The sequence below is a fragment of the Naegleria fowleri genome (assembly GCF_008403515.1).
Source record: "Naegleria fowleri strain ATCC 30894 chromosome Unknown tig6, whole genome shotgun sequence".
NCBI lineage: Eukaryota > Heterolobosea > Eutetramitea > Acrasida > Naegleriidae > Naegleria > Naegleria fowleri.
Window position 1 is genome coordinate 545,875 of NW_025407938.1, and position 26,709 is coordinate 572,583.

The window sequence follows — 26,709 nt, forward strand, 5'->3', positions numbered from 1 at the left end:
ATTTCATTGGTATTCGCTTCATCAATACTCGATCGAACGACCTTTTGGTCGTAAAAGTTTAAAAGGGTTTCGGTACATGATCACCCTAACGAACCAACGAAATAGAACGTTTGAACAACGTAGATTCCTTTCTAGTGAAGAGGTCTTTTCCTTTTTCTGACATTTCTTTCTTCCAATTCAAAAAATTCAGCTGAATCATCTGCGCAGGCATGATCAAGGTCGGTGCTCTGCCTTACCAGCACTACCCACATACAAACGCAAGAACACCTCAATCATTGGTTTAACTCGGTTGGAGGAAACTGTTCAAATAAGAAGTCCTTGCACTCCTCTCAAACAATCAAATCATCTCATCACTTCCCGATATTTAATTTTAAACCTTAGTAGCGAGCGAATTAAGCACAATGAGAAATTATCAAACAAAAACTTCATCAACAGAAGGGTGGATTTCTTTCTTTCATATCACTATAATTACATGTACAGTCCTAGTAGCTGTTATTGCTTCTTGTAGCAGCTTGGTATTGTGTTCGGACGCTATTTACCTCAAAACAGAGCAAACCTATATTCGTGATACCATCATGAAATCCTCTATTGACTTATTCTCTTCGGCCCTGAATGTTACGGGGCCTGGAATTGAAAAGAACATTGTTCGAAATCTCGGCTCCATTGAGAGAGTGTCTGTTTACGACTATTCAACCTCCACCGTTGCGAATCACAAAGCTCCTTCTAAATTGGTCTCTTTTCAATTCAACGACACTTCAGTGCTTTCAAAAACAATAGACTATGGCATTGGAATTGCAAACTATGCCTCTCTCGGAATATCGTTGCTCATTCTGTTGATTGTTCAAGTTTTGTTTTTGGGAGTAACGAGTTGCTATGCCACATGCTCCATGTGTTGTTGTAAACCCTCCAAGAAAGATCGAGAGTTGCGAATGAAGGATCATGCGAAGTGGGCCTTTGCACACAATAAGAAAAAACGTGTAACGACATGTTGCAGAGTTTTTTTACTTGTTTTAGTGATATTTAACATTTTGGCACTTTTGTAAGTTCTTTCACAGTTGTTCATCATTTAATATTCACATAACATTCTCAACAGAGTATGGTTCTTATTTGCATTTCAGACCAATATTCAGTTTAGCCAATTGTTTAATCAAGGTTTGATGATGTACAACGAGGTGGAATCTTTGGCACAGGATGTTTTAAAATTTGCTGGAAATTTACCGACAATTATTGATCTAATCGAGCAAAGCATAGGTAACTTAAAAAAGAACATTTTGAACAAACTTCCCAGTGATGTAACAAAGCAGTCATGGTCCAACTGCATATCCAATATGATATCCCAAGTTCCTGATTTATCAACAACATCACATAACGTAGATACTCTTAATAGTTATATTAGCACTCAGCTTAAAACGCCACTCACCCCCCTGAAGACATCCATTTCCGGCTTAAAGTCTTCTATTCTTTCCATTTCAAATATTGATATTCCAGAGCTGATCAATCAACTCACAAACACAGAGTCAGCACTCACGTTTTTTAATTTTGATCCTTTACTTACCTCGATCACATCATCCCAAACTACTCTTCAGCAGATTAACTATATTAATTCCATCAAGAATTCTTTGCAGATCGTTTCAGACGAAAGAGCGAACACGCTAACAGATGCCTTTCTGTCAAACCTTGCCTACAACCTACAAAATTACAACACTGACCCTAATGTGGCTACTCAAACATTGGCCACCCAGCTCTCAACTCTTTCAACATCTTTGACACGGATTAAGGCCAGTAATTTCAATCAATCGCTTGGTTATTTGAACGCGCTAAATACTTCTCTAAGCTCTGTAACTGCCTCAAATTCGCTCATTACTCTAATTAATAATTTAGAGAACTCTTTGAATGCACTCGAAACTCCTCTCAACAATTCAATAGTTCGAGTTGATATGCTTGATGATGCTCTGTTTACAACCATTCCTAATGCGTTGACATCCATCAAGACAAGCGTCACCAATTTCAACCAAACCATTGCTGACATTCCTTCTTTGCAAAACATTATCGACACAATGGACATTATCAATTCATTTGTCACACTGTTTAATGGTACCAATTGTATTGACTCAATATTAACAGACCTCTCAGTAATTAATGCAACGATTGTAGAGGTGCCACTAGCAGACATTCAAGCCAAGTATAGAAGCGTTAAGGATGGGATCATTTCAAAAGCTAACGGGGCACTTTCATCCTTATTTAGGGACTTGAAAAACACCATCAAGGCGTCGCTTCCGAACGTCACTCAACAAGTGAACCAATTTTATGACTCAAAGCTTGATTACGGACCCTCCGTAAACATTACCGACTTGTGGTCCCTCATTCCACTTAAAACATTTAGGACACTGAATACCTCTTTAAACCTTCGTGACTTGCTTGCTTTGTACTCAAATTTTGACTCGGCTAGGAATAGTCTGTCTGATTTCTCAGCTCTCTCTCACAATTTATCCCCTCTCGACAACTCGATCAATGTATTTGATTTAAATGAGGTGGGGCAGATTATTTCGACTCTACAGACTGCACCATCAACATGTGCTGGAAGCTCTGATCCAGCCTGTACAGGTTTAAGTAGTGTAATGCCTTCTCTTGCAACACTAGTTTCAAATTTACAAAATGCGCTCATTGGAATGCCATCCCTTTCGAGTGCAATCAGCTCTCTCACGTCTGCCCAAACTTTAATTTCCTCCACACTCTCCTCGTTGAGTCCCATCAAGTCAATCATTGTCCAAATGAGAGCTTTGAAAAATTCATTCAAATTTAGCCAAGCAAGAAACTCGTTGTCAAATGACTTTATTCCTTCACTTCACCAAGTTACCAACACCATACCATTCCAATCCATTGTTGATTCACTTGATTCTTTACAAAAAAGCTTAAACTCACTGGATTTGTCCAGTCTCTCCTCACAGATTTCGTCAATGAGCCCAACATTTAGCCATCTCAACAACATGGATGTTTCTTCTTATTTGAACTCGTTAAATACGTCAACCATTGACAGCGCTCTCAACTTTGCTTCCATGTTTTCCACGATCAAGAGCATGGTGAATGGGCTGAACATTGCAAGCTATTCATGGTATGTGGATGAAGCAAATCATCAGCTCAACGACATCTTCCTTCCTGACCTGTTTGCAGCTGACGGATATCGACTGTTAGCGGTGGTAATATTCATTTCTCTTATTTTGTTTATTCCTTGGCTTGCTGTATTTCCTGTGTGCTTCCCAAAGTGTCCTTCTGTGTTGTTGGTCGTTACAATGATTATGAGTATATTCGTTTTGTTGGCATGCGTTGCTGTTGCATTGTTGCTTCCATTAAACATTGCACTCGTGGACACTTGCGACAGAGTTGAGGAGTATGCTTTTCTTGCTTTGCATCAATATGGTGGAAGTTCAATGAACGGATCGATAGCCTTTTCGCAAGAATTCATGGGATTCAAGTTCAATATTTCCATCATTCCATCCACTACCATCAAATCATATATGCAGTCACAATGCGACAGTGACGTAATGAATATCACTTTAACTCAAGTAGAGTCTGTGGCTCAAGCCTTGCCAAGCTTTGCAATGAACTATCTCAAGAAGTTTTTAGGTTCCTTGGTTGTGAGGGATCAGTTTGTGAGTTTTATCACAACTTCGTTGCAGACAACTGTTGACAATGTATTTGACCAAGTCAGACCAATTGCAACCATTCTTTCATGTGCTCGCATCAATTCTTATTACAAACACGGACGCAATTTGGTTTGTCAGGACATTTCAGGATTTTTGGCTAACTTTTGGTTTTTGTTTGCACTACTGGCCTTACTGTTTTTGTTTGATGGGTACTCGTTCATAATCATGTATATTGTTTTTAGAACGCAATGGTATGACAAAAAAGCATCAGTAGGTCAGGCTCAGCATTTCACACAAGACGAGGCAGCGCTAAAAGAAGCAAGACTAGCCAAAGTTAGATCTTTTTCTACTCCTCGACGATTTAGCAAAATCAGAAAAGCAGAAAATATAGAGTTGGAAGATGTTTAAAGTCAACATATTCGAAATCGTGCTTCTTTACTCCTGTAACCAATTAATTTTCAAGTAAAATATTTCAACAATGATTTTTGTGTTATGGTTGTTCCATGCATTCTCTATATTTTGAAAGCTCTTGAGAACATTGTCTCAAGCCGTTCACTCCAGCCAATCGATCTCCCTTTTGCGTTTTGATCGATCTAGAGGAAAAACAATTAAAGAAGTTTTCAGCAACCTCTTTACACTGAAGAGTGAATGTTGTTGTTCCGAAGTTGAGGTTTTACTTCTATAATATTCAAAATTAAAATTAATAAATTACCTGTTGTTTATACGTTGGAAAATAGCTTGGTAATGTGATACTTTCGATTTCTTTCCGAATTTCCTGTTCCGAAAGTGAGGATGCAGCTGTTGATGGAGACATTTTTTGGTGAAATTTGTTTTTTCGTTTTTTCAAATTCAAATTCTCATGAAAAATCGAAAATCACTCATTTAACCATTCATTAATTCATAAAATAATTTATTACTTTTCAAAAGGTGCTAATTTGAGTTTTGGTGAAATGTTCATTGCTTGCAATTCTTGAATGAGCAACTTGAAGGCGTAAGGCATTGGTAATAGAGACATGTTTTGCTTTGATTTACAATAATTGCAATAACCCATATAACCAATCATGCCACAACCTTCACAAACATGTACCTTATATTCATCGCTTGACAACATTAAACGTTCCAATAAAAGAGCACTTGCTCCATAGCCAATCAAACAATCTCTCTCCATTTCTCCTAATCTCAAACCACCTTCTTTAGATCTACCTTCCAATGGTTGTCTTGTCAAAATTCTGACAGGTCCTTTGGAACGAGCATGCATCTTGTCCAAGACCATGTGCTTCAATCTCTGGTAATAAACTGGACCAAAATAAATGTAACATGCCATGGTCTCTCCAGTGATACCACTCGTGAGCATATCCTTCCCGCAATATGAAAAACCATGTCGAATGAGAGTTTTACCAATGTCTTCCACTCGATCACCTCCAAATGCAGTTCCATAACCTTGTCTTCCATCGAGAACACCTGCCTTACCACAAATTAATTCAATCATTTTACCAACAGTCATACGAGATGGGAAACCATGAGGATTCATAATCATGTCAGGGCATATTCCTTGATCATTGAATGGCATGTCTTGTTGATCCACAATGATACCACAGACTCCCTTCTGACCGTGACGAGATGAGAATTTATCTCCCAATTCAGCTCTACGTGTTTGTCTTAATAAATATTTAACATAATAACCTCCTCGATCATGATTTGGAGTGATGAGTACTTGATCAACATAGACACTACATGGTCCCTTATAGAAGGATGGAGAAGGTTTGTACTGTTGTTGAATTTGTTGCTGTTGTTGTTGATTGTTGTTGACCATTGATCCAAGAATATCTTGATTGTTCTGTGTCGCAACAATAAATCGATTCACATACATGTCACCAGGATAAATTCTCTCACCGACAGCACTCAATCCATCAGCATCCAGTCTCTGATAGGATTTCAATCGTTTTGGATCGAGAGCACTCTCTGCAGTACTACTTGCAGCAGTACTCACAATGGCTTGAAGTGGTGGAGGTTGTAAGACATCTTCAGCTCCATTGGGATGCTTCTTCAGCTCAGTGACATACTTTTTCAGGTAGATACAACGTCCATAACCTCTGTCGATGGATGCCTTGTTCACAACCACAGCATCTTCAATATCATAACCGCTGTAAGACATGACAGCAATGGTTGCATTTTGACCTCCATTCAGCTTTTCGAATTGAATCAATTCAATCGTACGAGACTTGACCATGGGTTTTTGAGGATAAACGAGTAAGAGTAGAAGTGTATCTAAACGATTGAATTGATTGTATGCAATGGCACCCATGGCTTGTTTACCCATCGCACATTGATAAGTATTACGCGGAGATTGATTGTGATGAGGATATGGAACTAAGCCTGCACAAACTCCCAAAATTGTGAATGGTTCAATTTCAAAGTGAGTCGTCTCTGGTTTGATGTCTTCTTCTCTGAACACAATATTTGAGTTGTTCTCTTCATTCACATCGAGATATTCAATGAGACCTTCTTTCAAAAAGTCATCCCAAGTACGAATGCCTTCTGCCAATTCATTGAGATGTTTCTGAGTGACTTTAAGCTTGCAATTTTCAACAATAATTAGTGGTCGACACACTCTACCTCCATCGCTTGCAATATAAATTGATTTGTGAAGATCATTCTTGAAAATGGAAACGAACTCGTGAATTTTACCTGCTCTTCTCAGCATTCTAAATAATTTGGTGAACTGAGATGGGAATCTGTGAATACCTAGAATGAGACCGTTCAGAATAACGACATAACTACTTGGATGATTCAATTCTTCTCCACTGATTAAATTAATATCTTCAACTCCTAAATTATAAGCCAATCGGATGATAGGTTCTTCTTCGTCATCAGTAGTAACGTGAGTGAGAAGAGCCAAATTTTTCACCAGACCACATCCTTCACCTTCAGGAGTATCACTTGGACACAACAATCCCCACTGTGAAGGTTGTAAAGCTCGCGGACCTGAAACCTTTCTTGTCTTTTCAAATTGAGAACTGATTCTTGTCATCATACCAAGTGCAGCAATAAACGAGAGACGACTCAAAACATGTGTGACACCCGCACGTTCCATCTTGAATCTTTGCACGTTCCAGTTACCTGAGGAGATAGAATTTTTGAGACCTTCCGTAATCTTATTACTATTTGTACTGAAAATTGATGCAATATCCTCATGAGGTGTTGACACTGCTCTTCTTCCTCTTCTTCCAGTTTTCTTTTCTAATGTCTTTTTAATTTCGTCATTAAACTTTTTAAATAAATCTTCAAATAAGAGAGATAGTAATTGACCTGCCATTTCCAATCTCTTGTTACCGTAGTAATCCTTATCGTCGATATTGCTAGCATCATGAATTGCATCGATCATTCTCTTGAGCATGATTGCAAAATATACAATTTTCATTTTAAAATTGAATTTGTAAACTGGAATGTGACACAAAATAATATTTGATAAAATCTCTCTTGTTTCTTCTGTCTTGGACTTGTTTTTTCTAAAGTCTGAAGGTTTCAAATATCGAGACATCCATTCCACAGCTTGATCCGCAGAAAAAACTCCCTCTCTAATACATTCCTCAAATGAGGGGCCCAACGCATCAACATATTTTCTGTCGCTTCCAACAAGTTGAATAATTTCTTGGTCGCTTTCCACTCCCATTGCTTTCAGTGCAATAATTACTGGGACATCTTTTGTGAAGCTGTTATGGTCCAAATAAAATCGCTCGTGCTTGATGATAATATTAGTTTTTGATTTTCTGTAATGGGTAGATCCGGTAACAGAGGCCATTACTTGTTTGTCTTTATCCAAATCGATAATAATTCTGTTCTTTGATAATTGTTCCTGAATGAGACAAACTTTTTCTACTCCCTTCACAATAAAATAGCCACCAGGATCCAGTGGACATTCTCCCAATTTGGCCAATTCTTTTTCGTCTTTTCCACATAGAACACATCTATCACATTGAAGCATAATTGGCATTCTTCCGATGGGTAACTCTTCCGATTTAATTAAAACTTCATTCCCAACAACTTGCGGATATTCAATATTAACAATGATATCGGCATCATAGGTTAAATCTCTCAGTCTACACAACTGAGGAGTTAACTCTATTGAATCTGTAACCTCATCTAACCTAGGCTTGGCAATATAAATATCATTATATTTAATATAGAACCTATCATCGGTATCGGGTGTTATCATATTATTGGCCTGTACTATCTTTTTAATATCCACATTGATAAAATAGTTGAAGGAATCAATATGTTGCCTGAACAAGCCTTTTACTTTCATGAAGGCAGGTAACAGCCTCCACTTATCTTCCACTTGTTTTATAGGTTCCGTTATTTTACTTGGATTTCCATAGAGAAGGTCATGAAGGGAAGCTGCTTCAGATTTATTTGCCGATGATGATGATGATGTTGTTGTTGTTTCGCTTGATGGAAGAGCATCCGTAATGATACTGCTACTTTGTGAAGAGCCACCATTGTCTTGTTGTCCAGCTCGTCCTTTTAGAAACATTTTTTTTTATTCTTTCATTCGACAAAAAGGTTTTCAATTCAACAAAGGCACCGAACGCGACATCCATCTGCAATCAATGGATTCATTCACTCTCGCTTTTGAATTCAAGGCAACAAGAAGAATTGGAATTTCAGTTTGACAGTTAAATTGTTCCTTTTTTATAAGTGTATGATACTTTATGAAACTATACATACAGAGTGTATATGCATGATAATTCTCAGAATTTGAATCAACAGTTGAACATGTTATTATTTTCTCTGAACATGTTCTGATCGTGTGTGCATTCTCAAATATGAGAAATACCAAATGTATTTGTACTCAATTACAAATACAAGAAAATTTTGACCATGTAACACTCCATCCAGCTTCGAATTCTCTCAATGTGTCAGCAACTTTGTGTAACCAAAATTATAAATTCGTATTTACATTATCTTATTGAATTTTCACATCATCATGGAATTAGTGTTTTCGCCTTGCTCGATTGGAACATTGGCTCCTTGAACTGCACTATTATTGGTAGAAAGGGTGTTTTTCATCTTGTTCGATTTTTGAATTCTGTTCGACTTTTTTGTGATTTTCTTCGAATAATCGTGGAATTTTAAAAATCCAGCTGTTCCATAATAAAAGTTTGCTGGATTGAGTTTGGTGTTGAAGAATCCCTTAGTGGTAGTCGATGATTGAGCACTAGAGGTATTTGTGGAGAGAGTATCCATGTTCGAATGATGTGATGAATTCTTCTTATTGGCAGCAGGGGTTGAAGAATGCACATGAGGAGTGGTGGAAACAAGATTCGAAGCAGTTGAGGTAGAAGGAGGTAAGACATGAAATTGTTGTGTTGTTGATGGCATAAGATGTGATGGAGAAGATGATCCCATCACTTGTTGTTGTTGTTGCAAACCACAAGTACTATTACTATTGGTGGAAGGAATGGCACCTCCTCGTGGTGAGAGTTGCTGATTCATCAATACAGAAGCCATCATAGTGGCATTTGTTTGTTGAGGAGGAGAAGTAGTAGTACTTGTATTGTTATTATTGAGCGCCATGGAGGATGCTGCCATCATGATATTGGCAGAAGCTGGCACATGATGGAGTAGTGTCGACGATGGTGCAACCATTGGATTTGGTGGACTCGTCTTTTTGGCACTTAATAACACTCCCAGAATGGAAGCACCATTGGTGTTGTTGTTGGAACTTGCACTGTTTGTTGAAGCAGTGGTCGTGGAAATCATCATGGGATGGGAACAACATGTCATGGATGGATTGAAGATGGTGGTGGTGGACATAGAAGTCGTATAAGCTTGTTGTGGAGTGGAAATGACACTGCCACTTGAAAGGATGAGAGGATTCGAAGCAGTAGTCATTCCAATATTGCTACCATGTTGCATCATTAGATTCGCGTTTTGTAGCGATGATGATGAGAGTGCTGACATTTCAGTCAATGACTCGACCATTTGCATGTTATTTTGAATGACTTGATAGGGAGCTTGAGTCTCACATTCAAATACATCATCCTCAGGATGTGAGATTGCTGTTGCAGCTTGTGAGGAGTGATCGTGTTGCAACCAAGGAATGACATTTCCGTTATTTGTGGACGAATGGTTTGTAAAGAAATCATCTGGAGAGGAGGTCAATAATCCACTCACACTTGTGGGTGTATTGACACTGGTCAAGAATAGGGAGAAACTCGAACTTGTTTTGATTCGATCCACTTGTTTGTCAAATAAATGATGATGATGTTGGTGATGATGAGACATATTTGTGTTAGGAACAATATCATTGTTATTCGAACCCAATCCAAATCCACCTGAAGGAGTACTTGGAGTGAATGTTGGGGTGAATGATGGGGTGAATGATGGGGTGGAGAGAAACAGTAAATTCGTGCTTTCAGCGTTGAAAGTGGTCGTCGGAGTGGTGGTGGTAGTAGAATTCGCAGTCGTCCTTGTTGTTGTTTCTGCTGTAGTAGTAATGGTAGGAGAATGATCATCACCACCATCTTCATTCGTAGGATGACTTCCATGAGTAGTGGCATTCATAAAAGAGCTGAGTTGATTCAAGAGAGCTGTGGTTGGAGTGGTGGCTGTTGCGGGTGTCATGTTGTTCAACTGTTGAAGTTGCAACAAGTCATCTTCGTCCTGATGATGATGATGTTTATTCAATTCATTCACGAGTCCATTCAATTCCTCCAATAACGGGTTGGGCGATGAGGTGGAAAGTGTGGTCGAGCTGTTGTTGTTGTTGTTGTTGTTGTTGTTGTTGGGAACATGAACACTCGACAATTGTTTTGGAGATGCCTTGCTGGTGGGTCGAATGATGAGTGTGGGTGGCTCCGTGAGGTTGAATAAATCACTACAACAACTGCCACCAGCTGAATTGGAATGGTTGGAATGTTGTTCGAGGTGATGAGTCATCCTATATATATATGATGAAGAAGAAATCAATGAAAATAGATTCAGTGCAGCAGCAGTGTGGTTGTCTAGCACTTAATTGTTGGAGAGAAACCTGTTGTTGTTGTTGTTGTTAGACGATTTGAGAGAGTCTCACACTGAGTGTTGTTCTTGTTGTTATTTTCTTGGTGATCGAAGAGAGAGACTTTCGTTCGAGGTTCAACCGTCGGTTTGTTTTTTCTGAAAAATTTTTCTTGTGAACGTGACATTGACTGGCGATGGACTTTTTAAAACAAGTCCTAACCAGATTTGAAAATGGTTTTCGCCAAGCCTTATGTTATCGATTATAAGAGACAAAAGGAAAGCAGTCTCGCAGAATAGAAAGTGCTGTCATTTCTCGTCCTTTTGAGTAGCCACGCATATTCAGCCAACTGTAAATGGAGTACTTGTGACTTCTCTAATGTCAAGACATCATGATGAGAGATGCCAATGAGATTCCTTTAACTCGAGATCATTTGCTTTAATAAAACACATCATCGGACTGACTACAGTTGAAAGATGTATTGGATTGCTTTCAAATCAAAACCTTCACCAAAATAATCCTGCTCCTTACCTCATCAACATGTCTCTCTCAAACAAGATCTCACAAGAACAGAAGTTGGCAATCAAACACACCATGTATCTGGATCATCTCTTTTCAAAATTAAGAAACACCTCACACGATATGATGGTCGTTGACAAGATAATGTTTTTGTTATGATACTGTTTTTATCTTCATTGAATTACAAAGATACCACGCAAGTAATCAACCTCGGACATTGTCTTTTGAGGCGTAGATTTTTCTTTAACAAAATGCTCTTAAGAAAAAATTGTGAGTTTAGACTTACAGTCTTCCTTTTTTCCCCAATGGATTCAGAACTTCTTTGTTTTACCATTCAATATATCGCAAGCGTGTGTCAATATATTAGAAAAATCATTTGTGCGCAACTTTACCTAGAGGAGAACGAAAGCCTCCTACCTGTATTGTTGTTTTGCAGGCATAACCAAGTGAACATTTAAATAAACAAAAAAATGTTGTTCTGTTGTTGTTGTGGATCGCGAGACACAAAAGTCAGGTACTCCATTGCTCCTAAACAATTTAGAAAGAAAAGGATGGTAAAGCAGAAACGCAACAAGTGGTGTGAACCTTGTAGGCTTTTGAATATATCCTCATCAATAGAAAAGATCAACACACAAAGTTCCGAGTCAACAGAACCAAATTCACAAAAGGAATTCAATTGCAATATTTACTGTTGCTCTGATTGCAACCATTCTCATAATGCTGAAAAAGACCATCCTCGTGATGGTGATTGTAAGTGTTTTTATCATAAATTTAAGTTCATACTAACAATTAATAAATATAATAATACAAATACAATAATAATAATTTCTAAAGCATTGGAAAGCGATCAACGTTCCGTGAAGAAAAAGAAGTCAACACATAATATGAATCAAGGTCAACCTACCCGATCAACGTTTGCAAAGCTCTGCGAAGGATTTCCCAACAAATATGATGATTTCATTAACACTGATAACAAAATATACGACAAATCAGGAAAAATAGTCATAGGACACATTCGCAATGAAGTTATTTTCTCCACTGAGTGTAGTAAAGATTTGGATTCAAAGAAAGTGCGATGCCAAAATTGTGAGAGGCTGCAAGGAAGGTTACGTAAATGGCAATCACGATTTCATGTGGAAGAAAATATAGATATTTCTCGCTACAGTCAATACCCAAAAATTATCCAGAAAAGATTAGAATTATGCCAGAAACATATGACAAAAATTCCATCCAACCAAATCGAGTTGTTAGAATCACTATTGAAAATGCTTGAAATTTATGAAGAGAGTCAAAAACTTCCTTTTAACCTACTAAGATTGAAGGACGAAATTTTACGAACGTTAAATCCAAATCGTCCTTATGCAATACCTGATCCAATTAAGTATTTTTGGAAATTAGGTAGATACTATGGGTCCGAGAAGTTGATTCAACTCATGCGTGGGAATTCAGATATTGGATTTAATATTTATGCTCCTTCAATAAGCACACTAAAAAAGTGGAATCAAGGTGTTGTCTATGGGAATTTGTATACAAATGATAGTGTGTCTATAATTATGAAAATACTTGCAAAACATGACAAATTTATACTTTTGTTCATTTGTTCATTGCGAGGATTATTTACATATTTTAAAAAGAATAAGAAATCCATTGATAGATAACAAAAGCACGCTCTCTATGACATCACTTATATATATCAGTTTGAGACATGAATATATTTTCAAATTACTAAAAAAACAAGATGTAGTAGTGCAGGATGAGATGAAAATGGATCCTGTATTACATCTCATTTCTGAAGAACTTTTATCAGAGTTACGAGCACTTAAAGAAAAGCTTTTTAAACAAATAGAATATGGACCAGTTCCATCCATCATGGAAATTTTTAACGGCTATTTATTGGGTGATAGTAAAGAATTACAATCTCAAATGAATGACAATATGGAAGATGAAGACGATACTCTATTAGAAGAAACCATTTCTAAATTAGATGGATCAAAACTTGAAGAATATTTAACCAAACAATACAAGATTAGAGAACTTACAGCTTTACGATTATTTGTATAACATGCAACAATTTTACCAAATATGTATTGATGACCAATATTCTGTGTTTGAGAAAATGAGTTTAATGCAAAATGTTGTTCAATATTTCTCTAAATCTGTAATAGTTTCAGATCAAACAAAAGAAGGAATTACTTCAATATTGAGAATGTGGCTTCACATTTCTAATATTTTATCAGATATCGAAACTGGACTACCAGCTATTGATGAATTAATTGATATTTGTTTTGATGATGATGAATTTTCAACATTATTAGAGGAATTTATGGATATAATATTTCAACCATCAGTCATCTCAAGCAATGGTCTTGAACTTATATTCAGTATTTTGCGTCATAAAATACCAAACTTAAATTGCATGGAGTTATGTCAGCAATTACGAAAGTCAATTGAAATACGAAATATATTTCATCTAACGGATGAGGTTCGTAGATTTTCTCTTCCAGAATTTGATGTATCATTACAACAGAATGCAAATAACATTTCAAAGCTTACCACTAAAGCCCGACAACAAATTGCAGAAGATTAAATTTGTAAAACAAATGAAATTACTAGTTACGGAATGCTTAGCTAAGTTGAACGAAAAATTAACATCAATACCCTTAAGAAAAGATAGTGATGTTGTCCAACGAACAAACGAATGTCTTGCGTGCCCCATATGCGCAAAAATATACTCATATGAAGGTAATATGAAAACACATTTAAAAAAAAGATCATAGTATTGATGGCAAGAAAGGAAATATTTTATTGAGATGCGTAGTTAGTTCTACCTATTTAACAAATGCAATCCGTCAACAACTCCAGAGAAAGGAACGTTGTACCAAGTTTATAATTAATATGAGAGCAGAACAAGAGGAAATGAAATCAATTAGGGATATCAGAGAAAAAGAGTCAATTGAATTTCTCACAAGACCTAATTGAAACTGTTGAATCAACAGAAAAGACTAACACGACTCAACGAAAAAAAGTACAGCCATCAATTCCTTGTACAAAATGCGGAAAAAAACAAACTTCCGCAAGAGCAACATGTAACAGATTATGCAGACAATGCTGCTTGAAAGAAAATAATGGAACATGCAGACAACACAAATTTAAGAAATGCTTAAAGCCTGGCAGATCATTCGACAATTACCAAGTGCTTCTTTTAGATTTTGAAACAACAGGATTAGGAGAAAATCGTGGAATTACCGATTGCTACATTCAAAATTTAACTACACAAAAAAGTCTTTCATTCGCGAAATATATCTGCCCTCGGATACCTATTACAGAAGAAACAGGAATTAATAATAACAGGAATTACAAATGCTAAAGCCAAAAAAGGGTGTGCTGAAAAGCTGGCCATGCAACAAATTTGCAACTTCATTCCAGAGAAGTGTATTATTGTTGCTCACAACGCTGTATTTGATAGAACAACATTTTTACAAGCATACAAGTTTTACAAAACCCAAGACAGACATTTTGGATTCACTGATGATTTAAGAGAACTAATATTTTTGGATTCTATATCAATCTTTAAGGAGAGATTGAAAAAGAAAAATATCAACACAGATAATACCAAGCTTGGAATATTATACGAAAACCTCTTCCACAAGCCAATTGAAAATCAGCATACTGCTAAAGCAGATGTTGTGGCTATGATTGACATTATGAACAAACTGTTTAACAGAAAACAATCACACGAATATCATTTAAGAAAGCATGTGCAAGCGAAAACAAACTTAAAAGGATCGCTAATTGCCTTTAAGAATAGCAAAATTCTTTCAGACAAGGAAGTGGTTTCCACATTGCCTAACTACATGTTCAAGTAATTAATTTCTGGTACAAATATTGATCTGGACAAAAATTACCAGAGCAGTGGCCCCACCTGCAAGTAATAATAATAACCTCAACAGATTATGGAAAGTATTCTTTCCACATAGGATGCACATCATTTATTTGGTTGCATCCCTTACAAAAACTCTCTCCACCAACTTTTTTTCCTTTGAGAGGAGAATCACCTTCCACTTTCTCATAATTTCGTTGCTGCAACAATCGAAAACCTTTTCTCGCGAATAATTTAAACAAATCCCAAGTTCCATCAGTCACTGGACATACGGACTTGGAAATGGATTTTGTTACTTCATATTGCCAACAAAGATCCAAACTCTTGCCATCCACATCGACCCCAATCACATGTCCAGCTGCTGGATCTACTGGATAGGGAACATTGAAAAGTTCGTGAAAGACAGAGTCTGAGCATTGAATTTCACTCTTCACGACCTCTTTTTTGTTTTGCCAGACAGTCTTCTCGACCACGAAAATGAAATCTTGAGACATTTTTTGTTGGTATTGTTGCAAGTGTTTTGAACATCGCTTTGATTTCGAAATGGAGCTTTTTGAAAGTTTCGGTTAAATAGAAATGCCTCAGTTCCCCGCACTAGTTCCCCGCGATTAGTACGAACAAGGAGATGATGTATTTATTTGAAATGCTCTTTGAATGGCATTGATAGACAAATATTGAGTCGAGTTTTAGACTACAATCTGTATGAAGGGATATCTCTGGTTTAAAACTCACCATTCCATTCACTGATTCTAAATCATGTATGAGAGTTACTTTGCCCATCCTTTTGTTTCCATTTGATGGTATGGTTTTGGATTGGATGCATTCATTGAACTTGTCACATAATATATTTAAATTCTTATAATATCAATTCGAAATTTGAATCAACCAAAAGGAGTAAAAAAAGTAAATTGAGTGAAAATTGTTCAATGAATTCATTGAGAAAATAACCTCATTTGTTTAGCAACGTCTCTTACAACAACAACATTTCCTGGCTGGATGGAACAATTGATTGATTAATGTTAAAGCAATCTAAAACCTTTGTCAGGCAAAGTCCCTTGAACGTAACATGGCGGATAATATGAACATGCCTGAACAAGGAGATGATTGACTAATATATGAATGTCCTTGAACGCAAACGTTGTGTTTGTTAATGTCCCGATGATTTACAAATTTAATAAAACTCTGAAAACTTCAGTTTGTATGAAGGGAGGTTTGTGGTTTTGGTAGAATCAAGGAAGCATTTGGCAATTAAGGTTCAGAACTTTGACAATTCGATTCTTTGAATGAATATAAAGTTACTCGATACTAGTGTGAAGGCCAAAAGAAGAAGAATACAATAATAATTTATTCGACGAGCGCAATTATTCCACTACTCTCAAATTACTCTATAATTATTATATACCAAATGTGGTCGATTCAAACACTCCTTCACTAACTCCAAGTCTTTGAAAATGTATTGCATGATAAAGTATTTGACAACTTCTTGGGGTGTCATAATGCTCATAATTCCTTTGTTAGTGTTCGTACATGCATGTATCTCTTTCAATGATTGCTTGAAATCCATCGATTGTTGAAGTTTCCTCTTATCAAGCTCTCCCTTCACCTTAAATACAATTTTACGAAATATGATATTATGATTGGTATGATCGGTAATGTATTGAGAAATTTCCTTCGCTCTGAATGTAGGCAATGGTGATGATGATGGTTGAGTTTCTTGTTGAGATGATGACGAATGGGAACTCATGGCACGGATCGAAGAAGCAGCAACATCAACAGCACCATTCAACTCGCAGTGAGAATGATTCATTGCCTCTTGCACGACTTTTAGGGCATTCTCCGCACATTCATCAATGGCATTCCATACTTGATCATTGAATCGTCTCAATTCTTGTTTTTCTTTCTCAGTATTTAAGAATGGAAGAAAATCATCCACACTCTCGTCCAATACTAATTTCCAAACATGAGAAGGAGATGGATTCGAATCGGTAATGAGCTGTTTCTTTTTGTGAAGTTCAGAATACCATTTAGTTTTGAGTTTGAACATTTCTCCAGTCTTCTTGTGTCTCAATACCACTCCCTCAATACCTCGCAATTCATTGACTTTGTTTTTTAATTCTTCAAAAGTGTGAATGATCAGTGGTGTGTTGAATGGTGGTGAAGAGTCAGTGCTGTCCATTGTACAATTGTTGCTTCTTCTAACTCGAGTGTTATTATTACTCTTTGAACTGAAAATACACGTCACATAAGGAACATTAAATTTTTCACACAATTCACACATTTCCTCGTAAGGCATGTATGTCCCATGAGAGGTGGAACGAATGGCAATTAATGTGAGAAATGTCTCGGAGTATTCGACTACCACCATGTTTTGTTTCGAGTAGAATTCAAAGATGGGAGTGAGTCCCTGTTTCATGGTATATTCACAAAACTCCAAATATTGCATTCTTTTTTCAGGTGCTGTATCGCCTGAATGATGATGATGATGAAATTGAGTGTTGTGAACAAATAAATCTGCTTCATTGGTCACATTGTTGAAATATCCTCTTTTGGTTCTGAATACAATATGATTATTGTGGACACGAATGGGCATGACCATAGAGCCATCTAGTTTTTCCAATACCAGGAAAATGTCTAACAAGTTGATCGATTTCGTATGAGTGTTGAATCGAGATTCTAGAGTTTGAATGGAGGACTCTTCATTTTCATCCACTACTGAATGTGTGTGTGTCCATAAAATATGATTATTGATAATAATGAGGAGATGAATGCCGATGATGTGACCATGTTCATGTCCATCATCATGGAGCGTGTCGAGCTCAACCATAAATTTCCAAGTTATATTGCTCATGCTTCACTTACAATTAAAGAATTTATGCAAACATCTGCTCACCAATTTTCCACTCGATTTTTCAAAAGCCAATCCTCTGATTTCTCTTCTAATTTTCCTTCTTTTTAATTCTTCTTCCGAAATCTGAATCTGATCGTTGGACAGAGTGAAGAGTGGAGGAAATGTTGTACTCTTCACTCTCCCATAACAGTAAAATAAATAATTGTCTTGTTCCATAAATTTGAAATCATCGGTGTCAGAACCTATGGCATCGATCATTTGAGAGAGGTCTGTAATGGTCGGAAAGAGATTTTGTTCGTCGTCGTGTTGTTCTGTGGTATTATTTGAGGAGACTTGTGTGCACAAGACAGTTTCAGAGCCAGCTGTTCCATCAATCATGTTTTCAATTTTTTAATGTTCACCAAAGTTGAATTGCAAACGACGCTTTGCATCATCAAGTTGCATTCGAAAGGATGAGTGGAATTTCTAAATTGCATTCTCTCAGTCTTCCATTAAATTGAAAATTGTAATTCTCGCACGATGATGCACAAGAGGATGTCGATTGCATTTCAAAAAAATGGCGACACAACAACCAATGCTTTCATGCTCCTTGGAATCTGAACAATTACCAAACCAAAAACATGTCATCATTGTAGGAGGAGGATATGCAGGAATTAGTCTTGTTCAATCCATTCGTGAATATGAAAACAAAAAATTGAATAGTACTACTGAATCCTCAAAGTATCCTTCTTCGGCGCTTTACATTACACTCATCAGCAATGAAGATTTCTGTAGTAGACCTAATTTATTTTTCCGATTTAAATTTCTACAAGCCTCTCCCTCTTCAAAGTTGTTGGATTATTATGGTGGAATTCATCTGTGTGATTTCACTCATTCCGATAGCAACAAGAGTGGTTCCGAACATGATTCATCAAAAAATTTCATTCAAAAATATAATGTCAATCAGGTGATTTTGAATAGTGTGGTTACAAGCGTAAATGCAAACGAAAAGACAATTAAATATAAAAGAAATGGTGGCGATAACAAGGAAATAGAGTTGAAATATGACGATTTGTGTTTGTGTTTGGGAGGTAGAGCTCATGTCGTAGAGTATCCAATAGCATTCTCCCCTGAATCTACTTCAACATTTCCAAAACTCGAAATTGATAGCATACCAAAGAAATACCATATTCATCCAGGAATTTCAAATTACATTTATGTAAGAAACGTTGAGGAGGTGGAATTAGTCTACAACATTATGAGACAATTATATAGTTACTACACTACCGCAAATACTCCAACAAGCACCGAACATAACCGAATTGTTGTGATTGGAAGCGGTACTCTTTCCTTAGATATTGTGAGTCATATTGTTGAAGGATATGAGGCCATTGAGAAACAATTACAAACCTCAAGTACAACATCGCAGCCATCGTTTTGGGATGTTACTCAGCCATCTCTTCTTCCAAAAATAACAATCATTTCGAGAGGTAAACATATTGGAAAGTCTCTCTTGAAAGATGACCGTGCATGTGAAATGCTTACCAATTTAGTGAAACAAAAATATTCGAAATATGTTGAAATTGAGCTGAATAGCGAGATTGAAAGTATTCATGCCGATACAAATTCGGAAGAGAAGCAAGGAATGGTTACTTCAGTTACAATTGTTTCTAAAAGTAGCACAAATGATGCACAGATGATTAAGAAAGTTATTCCATGTTCATGTGTCATTCAGGCCGTCGGTGTTAAAAGCGAAACTGAACTAGCTGAGAAATATCTCCATGCATCTATTGGAGAGAATGGTGGTATTGTAGTGAATGAGCATTTCCAAGTCATGACCATGCGTGAAAATTCCTTGTCGACCATACCTAACGTTTACAGTATTGGTGATTGTGCAGAAATCCAATTAAGTGAATTGATCGATGTCAGTACTCATGGTAATACGAGTAGAGCAGTCTGGAAGAACTGGACAAGCGCTCGAGAACAAGCAATCTTGTGCTCTCATTACTTGGTAGACAAAAATGGCGAAAGAATTCTTACGGATACCACTTCGTCATCACAGTCACCACAACATGGTACAAAAACCAAGCTCTTCTTCAGTCAAACACCAAAGTTCTTTGGACTTTTTATTTCATGCCTTGGGCATTACGAACCGACTACTACTACTACAACTGGACACTCGACAGACACTAATGAGTCCATAATTTCCATTTACTGTTCACCCCAGCAATTACTCGACAGCAACAATGTTTATATGAAACTAGTATTTAAAAAGCGAAAGAAAGAAGGACATTCTGATCACGTTGAGCAACAGCAACTCAAATTGATTGGTGCTCTCCTTATTGGACCCACTATGAATGAATACAAACTCGGGGTACATTTTCTTCAACTTCTCAAAGAAGATGTATATTTACCCCAATCCTTAGTTGAGTCCAAGCAAATTCTACAAAATATGACATTTAACATGAACATGTGGAATTGGCTATTGCAACTTGTGAGATCTAAAAACCATGAAGGTAATCACCATGTACCCTTTGAAACAAAAGAAGAAATTGAAAAAGTAGTGAACGAATTGAACCAACTTGGTTCTTCCGTTAACAGTGCTGTTAAAAAACCATCCTCATCATCATCGACTGTCACCACAAGCGGCACTAAAAAGTTCGTTAATCCTTTGGAAAAGAAGAAAGCTGCATCACAACAACAAGCCCCTCCAAAGAGCAGCAGTACAAAGGATTCAACAGAAGATTCCTTGACAAAACAAATGGATCAATTAACAATTTCCCAGCCAAAGAAGGAGTCACAAGAATAAAAGCAAATAAGGCAAATACAGAATTTGGTAAAATTGCCAAGGCCACTTGTTGAGCATGTTAATGAATGAATTGAAGTTGGCAAAACATTTTAATTGAAACTCAAATTTAAAAAAATATTTGAAGGACGAAACACTCATTTCCCTTGTTGTGCCTTTTTGACCGAGAAGCTTAAATCATTCGATCTTCTTTGATTCTTCAAATATTTTGTTTGCTTGGAATTGCAATATAACCACATAATACAACATTATCCGCCAACAAATCATTCATAACCTCAAAGTCGTTGACATACGCACAAATGACCTCCCCAACCATTTCTTCACATTCTTCCCTTGCGGCTTCGTACCAGTTTGTTTCCGATCACAACATTCCATCACTCCTTTTTCAAATGAAAACTCTTCCGCACAACCACAAATACTATTCAAATATTAATTTATTGCAATCACCATTATCATTCAATCACCAAAGTCCTAATCAAACAATACCTCCTCCTCATCATGACGAGGATCATGACCATTTAGAAGCATCATCTCATCATGATCCACACTCCTCCTCTCCACTGCCTTCTCATTCTTACTCATCGTCCTACTCCTCATTTGATTTCTATCCAAATCAAGTCAATCCCTTAGAGCTACTAAAAACACATCCTTCACTCATTTACAGATTGCATTTAGCTAAAGTGATTGATGATCCACATTTGGGACATTCCGGTTGTGTCAATTCCGTGGCATGGATACCTCCAGAGGATTATTTTCATTCGGCATCATTGGGAGCCTCTCATTATTTGGGTAATGAGGATACTGGAAATCTTGATTCTCTTCTCATCTCTGGCAGTGATGATTGTTGTATCAAAATTTGGAATTCTCATTCTTCAGAATGCAAATGGAATATTTCAACTCCGCATACAGGAAACATTTTCTGTGTGAAATTCTTTCCTCATTGTAATTTAGATCGAATCATATCTAGTGCTGCAGACTCAAAGATTTGTATCTATGAACAAGGTAAACATATAAGAACCATCAAGGAGCATACAGGAATGGTTCATAGAGTTTGTATTGAGAATTCTTCACCAAACGTGTTCATCAGCATTTCTCAAGATGGTTATGTCAAATTATTTGATTTGAGACAACCAAATCATGAGCATGTCAATTTGTTGCATTTACAAAGTGGTGGCACTGGAGGTGGTAGTCGTCTTGTAAGATTCAGTGGCTCCTCGGCAACATCCATCGATATTAATAGTATTGACATGAATCCACGAAATTGCAACGAAATTATTTTGGGTTGTGACGATCCGTTTGTAAGATTATTCGATCGTAGAAAAATCGTGAGCTCCTCCTCTTCGAATAGCAGAAGAGATCAAGTGATTGATGCATCAACAGTTCAAAAGTATTGTCCTTCTGGATTATTACCGAGCGATGAGTCCACTCGTCGACCACATCCCATACCTCTCCACGTCACTGGTGTTCGATTCAATAAGTATGGCGATGAAATTGTTGCGACCTACAGCGGTGATCATATCTATTTATTTGATAAGAGTGTCACTAGCAGTACCATTGCTGCTGATGCCAAAATGTCCTATATAGGTCACTGCAATGTTAGAACTGTCAAAGAAGTGAATTTCTTTGGTGAATGTTCAGAATATATCCTGTCAGGCAGTGATTGTGGAAATGTGTTTGTGTGGGACAAAAAAACAGGATGTATCATTAATGTCATTAAGGGAGATGATCATGTTGTGAATTGTTTGGCTCCTCATCCAATCTATCCAGGAGTATTGGCAACGAGTGGTATCGAACACAACATCAAGCTATTCGAGTTGGGAGTATTGGACTATTTTGATGATAATCCTGAAACCAGTTGCTATGAGAAGAATATGGCCTACCGAGATGCCAATAAGGTTTCTCTGGAAAGTCCCACCATGGCAGACGATGAAGAACATCACCATGCCATGAGCACTAGTAGTAGTTCTTCTTCCACTCGTCAAGAAGAACGTTCCAAGCATGATCGTGTCTCACGTCTCATCAGTGAAAATGAAAGAAAAACAAGAGAAGGACACTCGAGTTTGATTTTACCTGCAAGTATGGTATTTAATTTGATGCAATTATTGGCGTCACAATCGGATGAAGATGAGGAGGAAAACAATGCCACAGGAGGTACCTCGACCACAAACAACACTCAACAACAACAGCAGAGGAGAAGAAGACGAGCGCAAGAAATTTTCCAATTACTAGAAGAGTTGGGAGGTCGTGCTTCGAGTGAGGATGAAGAAGAAGAAGAGAATCAAGAAGAAGAGGAACCTCATGTGACTACCCGTAGTTGTAGAACCATGTAACAAATGTTCGCTTGTACCTTCTGATTCTCAGAAGTAATACAACTTCTATTTGTCACAAGTGATGATTTTGAAAGTAAAACCAAACAACTCTTTGGAGAGAAAAGACACTCAGGACAAACCCAAAGGTTCATCCAACTACAATCAAAATGCAATTCAAACCTCTTCTTAGTTGGATGAACCTTTGTGGATTGGTTTGCCATCCTCATGAAACTGTTCATCATCTTCTTTATCGCATACTATTGTTCAGACTGAAATGACAGCGTTTTTTTCCTAAAATTTGGAAAAATAAAAAAATTTCACAAGTGATCTTTGGCCGTGTTGCCGTGAATGCCTTCTTCGAACACAACAGCCTCCTCCTTTCCCTCATCATCGTTATCTTCAAAGACTCGGAATGAGCCACAGTGTGATTGGGCCAGCATGAGTAACAATAACAAAGAGTCGGAAAAGTCCTTCAATAATAATAATTTGAGTACAAACTCCAAGAACAAGCAGAACAACAAGAAGAAGATCATTAGACCATCCTGCTCCAATTCTGATATTAACAATGATTCAACTTTTATAATTACGGAACCGTCATCATCAGGCGCTTCTACTTCTTCTTTGTTCCATCAATTCAAAGCCTATCTCCATAGAAGAATCATGTCCGAGACAAAAACTGTGCGAGCCTTTCAAGAATTCTTTGGTGTGGTACAAGTGAATCCTCTTCCTCCTCCTCCTTCTTCGAATACTAATAACAACAAGAAAAAGAACACATCCCCACTCACATCTTCCTCTTCCTTTTCCGAAGAATCTCAACATCATGTAGGATCAAAACCAACATTCAAATATTCCAAATTTTGGTATTACTTGTTTTTATTGAGCAGTGAATTGGGTAATGAAGGAATGTTTGCTTCATTTCTTCCATTTATATTTTGGCATATTGATCAACATTTAAGTATTCGTGTAATGATTGCATGGGCACTTTCATTCGGAATAGGTCAATATCTTAAGGATTTATTTGAATTACCTAGGCCTGAATTAGAGTCAAGATTGGGTATGTTCCTTTTAGACATATAATATTATGAACAAATCGATTGAATTTACGACTATTACGTGTGGTGCGGTATCTTGTATAATAATAATGATATGACATCTTGTCGCCATTCATGCTCTATAATAATGTTGTGGTTTTTGCGGTGTGACTTGCATTTCTTGCAGAATTTTGTTATGAGAATGAATTTGGATTTCCCTCCACTCATGCCAGTGGTAGTACTGCACTTGCTATTTCTTTCTTTGGCTATTTCCTCAAATATTATTCATTTGAAAATGCACCATATTTAAAATATGTATTCATTGTCGCCATGATTGCATGGGTTGTATTATGTTGCATGAGTAGATTATACTTGGGAGTTCACTCGCTTACGGATATCTATGGAGGTTTGATCATTGGATTATTTGTGCTATTCATTTGTAACAAATATGTTTATGTTTACTTGGAGCCTTATTTCTTGATGGACTTGGATATGAGCGGTGATGTCACCAGCCCTGGATCATTCATTACAAGTAATAGAGCATTCATAACGCCTCTTTTTATTGTTACATTTACAGTGGGAGTAATCATCTTTTATAGTACATCATTGAGAAAAGGTAAGGGTTCGTTTTCATATTATTTTTAGTTCACACAAATTATGATTGAAAGGCAATCCGTGGAGATCATCCTATGGAGACACAGCTCGAGTGTTTGGTGCATTTTGTGGAGCACTTCTTGGTATTTGGACGGTCATTGCGTTGAAAAGACCAACATATGTGTGTGCACGTTTGTTGCATGGTATGGACCATTCTTTACAAGATCACAACGAACAGGGATTCTTGCAAGTATTGTTTTCAACTCCACCTTCTCTCATGCAGTACGCCTCCTCTCCAACACACCATTTATTGTATCCACAAGTGCGGCTTCTCGAATTGAACCTTCAGGATTGGTTTAGGATTGCATGGACCAGTGCTGTTGGGATTGTTTGGCTCTTATTGAATAAGGAAATTACCAGAATAATTGTTTTTCAATTACTCAAGAGGTTTTATCTTTCAAAAGAAGAAACTAAGGATAAGACAATGAAAGAGCTCTTGCACTCGCGCTATGATGTGGAGATACCTGTGATATTGGCAGCCTATACAATGATTGGATATACTGCTGCATGTCTCAACACAATTTTTGTGATTGGAGTTCAGTAAACTTTTGGAAAATATATTATTAATTTAATAATTTTTATGGGAAGAATTGCATCGATATTCAATTCGTCTTTGAAAATTGCTGAATGATTTAGTACAGTATTTCGAACTTTGCTTTGGGCACGATCGAGTACCATTAAAAAACAGAGAACAAAAAAATTTTAAATTGAAAAAGAAAAACAAAAATGAATCGTCTTTCCCATGTCTCTCGGTTCTCTCTTCTTTTGAGAACGGCTCACCAACAACAACAAGCCTTGTCTTTCCATGTTTCTCTCAACTTTCGTATAGGCTCAATTTTTGACGTTCCTTCAGAAGAAACTAGATCCGATGATATTTTCAAATCTCTCACCAAAACTATTGATGAAGGAGTCATTCCTTCGCAACAACCACAAGGAAGACGCTTCCAAAGAGCAGCCAAACAACAACAACAACAACAACCCAGTGCTGGTAGTAAAATTATGAGACACATTTTCGAAGAATTACAGAACACTGAGGCCCAACAACAACAGCCAACGTCATCATCCTCTGGTTCCGGATTGGACAGCCAAGCTTTTGATAGCTTTTTATTTGGTGATTCAAAGGCAGATCTTACTTCTCTTCAATCTCTCATGCAACCACAAGGAACCGGTGCCAATTCACGTGAAGAAGAATATTATTGTGGTGAAAAGATAGTTCATACAGACGCTGTAACTGGAGAACAATTTATTAAAGGAAAAGTGAAACTAATTTCAGAAGCGCTCGCAAAGATTTCACCAGAGAGAATTGAGGCCTTGTCGAGCCAGACTCTGAAAATGGTAAAATTGTTGAGAGACTCTAAAGAATCGGACGTGAGTGAAATTGAAAAAGTTTTTCTCTCTATTGAAAAACCCACAACCACTGATTTTAACTTGATGGCTAAAGCATATTCTAAGGATGTGAGTCAACGTGTTGGTTTGAAGCATTCTCTTGACAAACAATTACAGAATCCTCAATCATTTGGAACTGTATTATTGCAAACATTTGCAAAATTAGGACAAGTTGAAAACATGCAACAACTTTTGGATGATGGTACTGTGAATAAGGACGCCATTGCATATATGTTCTTGCTCAAGAATTTGAAAGAGGCTAGAGCTAGCTATGAAGTCCTGAAACAATTTTATGAATCAATTCCACAAGACCTGAAAGAGGAGGGATCATTTATTTATGAACGTTTGAAGGGAGAAGAAAAGATTCACAATATGGAACAGGTCCTATTGAAGGAGGGCCCACCATTGGAATCAATTTATTTCAATCCATTCGTAACACCTGTCTATGGCTTCAATAGACCTTATCCTAAGAAGTAATGAAATAGTATATATATTGAAAACTGTGTTTGAAAATGTTGGGATAACAATGTATCATTTTTAATCACATACATTTAGACATTTCATATCATTTATTGTTGTCATAAATTTATGTTCACAGAATTTAATACACACCACCACCAACTCATGGTCACACCCTTTGTATCCGTTTGCCA

The 26,709-nt window shown here is 37.0% G+C and overlaps 14 protein-coding genes across 14 annotated transcripts; 9 read left to right on the forward strand and 5 right to left on the reverse strand.

The window, feature by feature from the left end:
* Positions 1-575: 575 nt before the first annotated feature.
* On the forward strand, positions 576-4,052 carry FDP41_010510 (uncharacterized protein; the record flags this gene model as incomplete). The annotated part of the gene is made up of 2 exons (XM_044700817.1): positions 576-1,039; positions 1,094-4,052. The coding sequence occupies 2 exons, from the start codon at positions 576-578 to the stop codon at positions 4,050-4,052; spliced, it is 3,423 nt and encodes a 1,140-aa protein (XP_044568158.1).
* Positions 4,053-4,134: 82 nt separating this feature from the next.
* On the reverse strand, positions 4,135-4,458 carry FDP41_010511 (uncharacterized protein; the record flags this gene model as incomplete). The annotated part of the gene is made up of 2 exons (XM_044700818.1): positions 4,135-4,281; positions 4,357-4,458. 2 exons carry the CDS (start codon positions 4,456-4,458, stop codon positions 4,135-4,137), a joined length of 249 nt encoding a protein of 82 aa, XP_044568159.1.
* A 99-nt stretch (positions 4,459-4,557) lies between these two features.
* On the reverse strand, positions 4,558-8,178 carry FDP41_010512 (uncharacterized protein; the record flags this gene model as incomplete). Its single annotated transcript, XM_044700819.1, has 1 exon — positions 4,558-8,178. The coding sequence occupies one exon, from the start codon at positions 8,176-8,178 to the stop codon at positions 4,558-4,560; it is 3,621 nt and encodes a 1,206-aa protein (XP_044568160.1).
* A 443-nt stretch (positions 8,179-8,621) lies between these two features.
* On the reverse strand, positions 8,622-10,586 carry FDP41_010513 (uncharacterized protein; the record flags this gene model as incomplete). Its single annotated transcript, XM_044700820.1, has 1 exon — positions 8,622-10,586. One exon carries the CDS (start codon positions 10,584-10,586, stop codon positions 8,622-8,624), a length of 1,965 nt encoding a protein of 654 aa, XP_044568161.1.
* A 1,128-nt stretch (positions 10,587-11,714) lies between these two features.
* On the forward strand, positions 11,715-12,821 carry FDP41_010514 (uncharacterized protein; the record flags this gene model as incomplete). The annotated part of the gene is made up of 2 exons (XM_044700821.1): positions 11,715-11,913; positions 11,998-12,821. The coding sequence occupies 2 exons, from the start codon at positions 11,715-11,717 to the stop codon at positions 12,819-12,821; spliced, it is 1,023 nt and encodes a 340-aa protein (XP_044568162.1).
* A 106-nt stretch (positions 12,822-12,927) lies between these two features.
* FDP41_010515 (uncharacterized protein) lies at positions 12,928-13,224 on the forward strand (the record flags this gene model as incomplete). The annotated part of the gene is made up of 1 exon (XM_044700822.1): positions 12,928-13,224. One exon carries the CDS (start codon positions 12,928-12,930, stop codon positions 13,222-13,224), a length of 297 nt encoding a protein of 98 aa, XP_044568163.1.
* Positions 13,225-13,279: 55 nt separating this feature from the next.
* On the forward strand, positions 13,280-13,750 carry FDP41_010516 (uncharacterized protein; the record flags this gene model as incomplete). Its single annotated transcript, XM_044700823.1, has 1 exon — positions 13,280-13,750. One exon carries the CDS (start codon positions 13,280-13,282, stop codon positions 13,748-13,750), a length of 471 nt encoding a protein of 156 aa, XP_044568164.1.
* An 811-nt stretch (positions 13,751-14,561) lies between these two features.
* On the forward strand, positions 14,562-15,029 carry FDP41_010517 (uncharacterized protein; the record flags this gene model as incomplete). Its single annotated transcript, XM_044700824.1, has 1 exon — positions 14,562-15,029. The coding sequence occupies one exon, from the start codon at positions 14,562-14,564 to the stop codon at positions 15,027-15,029; it is 468 nt and encodes a 155-aa protein (XP_044568165.1).
* An 85-nt stretch (positions 15,030-15,114) lies between these two features.
* FDP41_010518 (uncharacterized protein) lies at positions 15,115-15,537 on the reverse strand (the record flags this gene model as incomplete). Its single annotated transcript, XM_044700825.1, has 1 exon — positions 15,115-15,537. The coding sequence occupies one exon, from the start codon at positions 15,535-15,537 to the stop codon at positions 15,115-15,117; it is 423 nt and encodes a 140-aa protein (XP_044568166.1).
* An 881-nt stretch (positions 15,538-16,418) lies between these two features.
* Positions 16,419-18,269, reverse strand: FDP41_010519 (uncharacterized protein; the record flags this gene model as incomplete). The annotated part of the gene is made up of 2 exons (XM_044700826.1): positions 16,419-17,755; positions 17,903-18,269. The coding sequence occupies 2 exons, from the start codon at positions 18,267-18,269 to the stop codon at positions 16,419-16,421; spliced, it is 1,704 nt and encodes a 567-aa protein (XP_044568167.1).
* A 178-nt stretch (positions 18,270-18,447) lies between these two features.
* Positions 18,448-20,679, forward strand: FDP41_010520 (uncharacterized protein; the record flags this gene model as incomplete). The annotated part of the gene is made up of 1 exon (XM_044700828.1): positions 18,448-20,679. The coding sequence occupies one exon, from the start codon at positions 18,448-18,450 to the stop codon at positions 20,677-20,679; it is 2,232 nt and encodes a 743-aa protein (XP_044568168.1).
* Positions 20,680-20,975: 296 nt separating this feature from the next.
* FDP41_010521 (uncharacterized protein) lies at positions 20,976-23,006 on the forward strand (the record flags this gene model as incomplete). Its single annotated transcript, XM_044700829.1, has 1 exon — positions 20,976-23,006. The coding sequence occupies one exon, from the start codon at positions 20,976-20,978 to the stop codon at positions 23,004-23,006; it is 2,031 nt and encodes a 676-aa protein (XP_044568169.1).
* Positions 23,007-23,333: 327 nt separating this feature from the next.
* FDP41_010522 (uncharacterized protein) lies at positions 23,334-25,214 on the forward strand (the record flags this gene model as incomplete). Its single annotated transcript, XM_044700830.1, has 3 exons — positions 23,334-24,039; positions 24,204-24,632; positions 24,685-25,214. 3 exons carry the CDS (start codon positions 23,334-23,336, stop codon positions 25,212-25,214), a joined length of 1,665 nt encoding a protein of 554 aa, XP_044568170.1.
* A 182-nt stretch (positions 25,215-25,396) lies between these two features.
* Positions 25,397-26,533, forward strand: FDP41_010523 (uncharacterized protein; the record flags this gene model as incomplete). Its single annotated transcript, XM_044700831.1, has 1 exon — positions 25,397-26,533. The coding sequence occupies one exon, from the start codon at positions 25,397-25,399 to the stop codon at positions 26,531-26,533; it is 1,137 nt and encodes a 378-aa protein (XP_044568171.1).
* Positions 26,534-26,709: the final 176 nt, after the last annotated feature.